This window comes from Daucus carota, chromosome 5 (assembly GCF_001625215.2).
Source record: "Daucus carota subsp. sativus chromosome 5, DH1 v3.0, whole genome shotgun sequence".
In the NCBI taxonomy this organism is placed as follows: domain Eukaryota; kingdom Viridiplantae; phylum Streptophyta; class Magnoliopsida; order Apiales; family Apiaceae; genus Daucus; species Daucus carota.
Window position 1 is genome coordinate 24,643,757 of NC_030385.2, and position 6,536 is coordinate 24,650,292.

The following is a 6,536-nucleotide window of genomic DNA, read 5'->3' on the forward strand; positions in this document are numbered from 1 at the left end:
GGAACACATTGTTTTGCAATTACATTATGTTTGTCTTTTTTTTTTTAGATCCTACCAAAAGATTTCTGTTTGGAGGTATCTGCTAATGTACCAGAAAAAATTCTGTTACATGTTCCACCTGGTTTAGTCTGGAGTGCTATATACAGTAAGGAGATGAATTGTATCCAAGGGTTACATAATTTCATGATTTATTACTCTGTAAAGCCTTATTACCTGATTGCATTGGAGTATATGGGAGGACTGGATTTCAACATGCAGATATATAATCCGTATGGTGTGGAGATTAACTACATTGTGCGTTCCCCGTGCAAAAGTTGTTATGCTGATGAATTTTTTTTCAATTTCTCCGATATTGAAGTGGACCGACTTGGCGGCATTATGAGTTGTAATGTCTATAGTACTGGGCTTGTGGTTTATGATCTTGTCATAACGAAAAAACATCTGACTAATAAAGAGTACACAAAGGTATATTGCTTTATATTCTTCTATTGTTTATTTTAGAATTCCTTACTGATTTCTATGTTTTTGTAAAAAACAACAGGTTTTGAAAAGGAGTGCCTGTAAAACATTGGGTATTCGACAATCAATGGAATTTGTGGATCTAAGTTTCAAGGACTTTTCTTGGACTGTTAAGTTGAAATGGGAAAACGGCAAAGCATACATGGATAGGAAATGGTATGATTTTGCAAAAGCTGGTAATTTAAATGAAGGTGATATATGTGCATTCCACTTGACTCGTGAGCCAGGCAAATATCGGATATGTATTTATGAAACTGTATTGCTGTCAAGGTGCAATGAAAAAGGTATATGTTATTTAACGGTTTTGTTTCACATAAGCTTGTGTGTGTTTGTATATTTAAAATTTAGATTCATTGTTGGTTCAGGATTTGGACATAGAACCGGTGTACATAACTGGTACAAAGTTGTAGATGACATTTTCTTATCTGGCGGTCAAATGGTATGCAATCTGGTACAATTTCTAATGTACATTCAACTATTTACATGACCACAAAAATTTAAATGTTTGTAGGAAATTCCTAGAGTCTATACAGAAATTACTTGTGGTGGTATGAAAAAAATTGTGAAATTGATAATGGCTGATGGCAAATCTGTATTTGGTCGTTTCTTTGCTGGGAAGAATCTAATATATGGACTTGAGAATTTGGTAAACTCATATTCTATAGAGCTGAATGATATCCTGGTGTTTACATATGCGAGTGATTCGACATTTTCCGTGTCCTGCTTTAAGTACTCTGGCATTGAATACCATCATAACTCAGAGGAGTTAGATGCTCTAATAGAAGAGGCCCAAGAAACTATTATGCTGTCTGACAGTAGTGATGCAAGTAAGATTGTAATCTTTTCTTTGTCATATGCGATTGAACTGATTTAAAAATACTGTAATCTAATTCTTTTTTCTGCATTAGGTGACAACAACGTAGTTCTGGATCATGCTCCTCAAGAAGGTAATGATCTGTATTCATCTACTAATTTCTTTGCTGGTTATATGTAATTTACTGTATGCATATTGTATTATCTTCCTGTAGTTGAGGAAATGGTAATGGAGGTTTCAGATGAAGAGCAGCATAACAATTCTTTTCTTGTAACTTTGAAGAAATCTCATGTTGACAAAAAAGTACATGGTGTGGTAAGTATGTAGTCTCAAATTTCTAGTTATAAGGTCTACTGAGTCAAAAGTTGAAAATTTTCATTGTGTTTTCATTGTATGCAAATGCAGTACATCCCAAGGAGCTTGTATCCCATGTATAATACATGGAAGCAATCTACAACAGTAACATTAATTTGTGGCGAAAAAAGTTGTGGCGTGACTGTTTTGCGGAAGGGAAAAATGTGCAGTTTTGGTTGTGGGTGGACTCAATTCACAACTATGAACGAACTACGCGAAGGACAAACCTTGGAGCTAGAATATGTTGGTGACAGATCTTTTGTAGTTCGTATTGTAGTATAGGAATCGTACTTGGATTTGAAGTGCGTTTGATGTAAAGAGGTTTTCCCTTAAATTTGCAGCTTGGGTAGTAGAAGTAAGTTATTTTGTTGAATTTGTTGTGGATTAATGTGTTATGATATTATGTTGGATACACTGTCTGAGTATGAATTATCAGTTCTATGGTAGTTTGTTTACGAATTGAATACTTATTTGTGGTGTTACAGTTTGTTTTGAGCTGAACAAACCATGTTATGTGTAGATAAATAACAATGTGGTAGCAAAAGAAGTGCAACAAATTATTATTGCTTCACTTGGTTTAATCTTGCATTTACAAAGGTAACTGTTGGTAAATTCTTAGATGATTTTTAGTTTGATATCTTTAATAGTTTGTGTTATTTCTTTTATATTTTGATACTGTCATATAGCCATATTTAGTATAATCATATTATTTAGGGAATTTTCATTTTCAAACGCTAGTACTGTAAAATTGTGCTTTTTTTATTAGTATTTAACGTTTTGACTTTTGGGCTACACTGTTAAGTGAGTTGATTGGATAGCATAGTTTTTTGTTTTTTATATCAAATTTACTTTGGATTATTATATAAATTAATCATTTTAAATGTTATTAATAATTTTAAAGAAAATATTTACAAAGATAACCATATATTTAAAAACTTGGTCAAAGCACTTAAAAGTAAGTGTTTAAAGTTAAAGAATCAAATAAAAAAAAATGGAGCAAGCAACAGATGAAATTTGTAAAAAGAGTAGTACTTATTTACCAAAAATATGATACTACCTTTGTCCGTTTCTACTTGTTACTTTAATTTTTTGCACGTAATTTAAGTTAATTTAAAAACATATTTCTATTTGTTATTTAAAAAAAACAATATTAATTGAAGTTTATAATTTATATTTTTAATTAAAAAAAAGAAAAGTTATTGTTCCTGATATGGGTTGATAAATGGACTTGGGCTGCAGAGCTTACATTTAGTATCTAGTACTGGACTACGGGCTCTTATGTATCCAAAGGTAGTGTTCTATATTAAGTTAAAAGACAAAACATACCTTTTTCCCAAGAGTACACAGTTTGTCCTAAAATTGGTTAAAGCGAGGTGAAGAGTTTGAGCCGGGGTTTCAAGGACTACGCAGGTATGATTACTTGTTAAAGTGTACTATTGAATATACGATACAATAACCCTGTTCATTAGCATATAGTCTTCAGTGTCTTTGATAAATTGTAGTCTGGATTATGTAGATCTTTCTAAACCCTAAATTTGATGTGTTTTGTTGAGAACAGATATATTCGCTTGTTCTTATTACCACTTTTTGTTAATTGATTTTAGTTATGGCATTTCATGATAATGAGGTTCCAAGGATTTTTAAAGTGGCGTTGAAGGACACTTGTTTAAGTGGTGTGATGGTAACTATACATAGCTTCTTAATTGATTCTTTTCAATTATTTGAAAAACAATTGATACTTGTTGAATCGCTTAACTAAATCATTCATTGTAAATCTGTGTATAGACCCTTCCTAAGAAGTTTTCTGAGTATACTGGTAGAATTCCAGCAAGTGTACAGATTATTTTAAAAGATGGCTTTGAATGGGATGTTAAATTCTGAAAAGAAAGGAACTCACTGCATGGGTTAAAGGCACTTCTAGAGTACTATGGTTGTAGCACAGGAGCATTTCTCTTAATGGAGTATAATGGAGGAGGAAGGTTTATGTGTGATATATTTCCTGCATATGAAGGCTGTGAAAGATGGACAGGTCTATCTGTTTCAACTTCTATTAAATATTCATATGTTAGTTTCAGATTTGGACTGTTTCATTTTTACTCAAACGAAACTGGTTCTTTGACAGATGAGTGTGATTTGCTAGGAAAGTACATAATGAAGATTGTTGTTTATCAAGGTGATGATTTTGATGAGTTGGTGAGTCAATGTTTTGTTTTTTGCTCTATTATTATCCTCCAATGAATGAGGTGTATATATATAGATTTATTAATCTTTAGGTGATTTTTATATAGTTTCTCTCTGACCGAGTTTTGGAAAAATTTGAAAAAGCTCTTCCAAATATTGTGAGGCTGAGAATAAAGAATGGGAAGGAATATGTGGCAAAGTATAGAAGGAATGAAAATAAGCTTACAGGCTTTAAACAACTTCAAGATGAAATTGAAATTAAATTTGGAGATGTTGTTATTTTATCATGCTGTGGTGATGCAATGTACACAGTGTCTGTGTTCGGGCCTGATGGCATGGAGAAGATTCCAAGAAGCGCTGACATTGTGAAAGGTTATAACATTCTTAATGCAAAGTTTAATTTTACACTACAAAGGCATGTGCATATTATTTTGAATATAAAGACTTTCAATGTCAATGCAAGGTATCCTGATTTAGGTGAACATTTGAATCTTTAAATTTAACATTATTTTATTCTACTTGTTTTAATCAAATAAAACTCTGAGTTCATGCAGGAGATGTAGTCTACAAATTTGAAATTTGTGTGAAACCATCGCATCTACAACAGTACTCTCAAGGAGTGGTTAGTCTCTTAATAATCTTGTTAAAGTTGTTATTATCTTTTGTTAAATGCATATAATAAAGTATGTAACCTCTCCTGGTGAGTTAGATGGTACCAATGAAGTTCAAAGATATTACAGATGGGTGGAAACCGTTCGAATTAATTGAAGTTACAGATGGAATTAGACGTTGGAATATACAAATTAAGAAGAGGAACAGTACAACTGAATTACACAGAGGCTGGGAAATAATGTGGAAAGATTTGGAATTGAAGGCTGGAGATACATGTGTTTTTGAGAGCTATGGATCAAAATCAAAATTTCATGTGAAAGTTCTTTATTGGGTAAGTTAAGCTTGGATTTGACAGTTGTGGTTTTATTGATGGTTTCTTAAGCTTGTTTCATCATCAATGGCACAAACTTTAGTGCTCATCTGTTTTGTTTGATGGATTTGTTTTTATTTGCTCTTTTGGATATTGTGTGGAATAGTATAAAATTTATGTTTCTGTGTTTATTTCTCAAGGATTGATTCTTCATATCTCTTGTCAAGTTCATATCATTTGCAAAAACATTGATGCTGTCAATATGTTTTATAGGGAATTGACAAAAGTGTCAACTGAGTTTATATAACAGTTAAGGAAATTTGGTATATAGCGAAATTAAGGAACAAATCATTTATTTAGGAATACACGTTAATTTTAAAACGACACATTGAACATATATTCGTGATTTGTATTGGAATGTCAGTTGCTACTTATTATACTGGACTACCGCTCATGAAGTCGGCAGATTTATTTGAAATTATACAGGATCTGAAAACTAACAAAGTTTAGTTACTTCACTCATATTTTTTCTCTTCATTTGTTGCAATCGTGTGTCTTACCTTTGTGCACACATTTTTTATTTGTTCGACTGGGTACATAAGAGTATTAATTTTGAAATTTTTTGGTTTTCAGAAAAAAATAACTTCATCAAATTTTTGTTTCAGAGTAAAAAGAATTAACACGAATATTTGTACTATTTAGTTGACCTACTAAAAGATAATTTCGCAAGTCAAAAGTAATTTGTAAAAAATCGAGTAGAGTATTTGAGTAAATGATAAGTTAATAAAAGATGTCAATTTTAAATTTTAATTCTCGATATTATACGTTCGATAAATAACATATTTTTACCGAATATAGAGTGAAGCAAAAATTTATGTTATATTATAAGAACCCAATAGGGGTACAATTTGTAGTCGTACAAAAATTTGGTTCGGTACTCTCTTCTAAAATTAAAATTCTACAACATGTGGATATCAATGAAACAATTTTATACAAAGAACACTCCTTACGTATATTAATAATTTTTAATTGTAATTAACAATTTGTTGGAAAAGGTGAAGCTTGTGGACACCTGTTAAACAGTTTTATACAGTAACAACATTCAACACTCCTTATGTATACTAATATTGTTTTTGAATAAAATTTATAATTAGTTTAAAAAAGTGAAACTATTATTAATAACATGTATTACTATTTAAAAATACTTATAGACAAATGCATAAGTAATTATAAATGTACAATTTGCAATATCTTTTCTCTAAAATACCTATAAATCCAATTCAAATATGAAATTGTGGTACTTATCGCGAGAGCTCACATCGTACAACAAAAGATTGTTCAATATACGGGGCATCTGTATCCCTAACCTCAGTTGGTGTAACTGATGGATATGAACACTGGTCTATCACCGGTTTTTTATGTGCGCGGGTCAATTGTGATTCCACTATTTTCAGTGATGTTGGTGTCGATTGGATTGCTTGAGAAACTTTTGGAATCATTTTTATTGTCAAGAATATTTATATTCTATTTGTTAAGCAATCTGAAAATAAAGTGGCTATTTGTTTAGCTCGATTTTTGTTTCACAATCAGGTTGTAGTTGTCAGTTTGGGGGTTTGTCCCGACTGTGTTCTTATGTTCTATGTTCAATAAAATTTTATTGTTCATCAAAAAAAAATCTATAAATAATTAAAGACGCTACTTTTTTAATTATAACGTATTCTACTCAAATTTCAACTCTAACGTGTT

At 31.2% G+C, this 6,536-nt stretch overlaps 1 protein-coding gene across 1 annotated transcript; it reads left to right on the forward strand.

Moving 5' to 3' along the window:
- Positions 1–2,982: 2,982 nt before the first annotated feature.
- Positions 2,983–4,945, forward strand: LOC135152549 (uncharacterized). The gene is made up of 7 exons (XM_064092790.1): positions 2,983–3,097; positions 3,292–3,368; positions 3,473–3,716; positions 3,810–3,880; positions 3,976–4,240; positions 4,423–4,490; positions 4,578–4,945. The coding sequence occupies exons 3-7, from the start codon at positions 3,644–3,646 to the stop codon at positions 4,818–4,820; spliced, it is 720 nt and encodes a 239-aa protein (XP_063948860.1). The 5' UTR covers positions 2,983–3,097; positions 3,292–3,368; positions 3,473–3,643; the 3' UTR covers positions 4,821–4,945.
- The last annotated feature ends 1,591 nt before the right edge of the window (positions 4,946–6,536 follow it).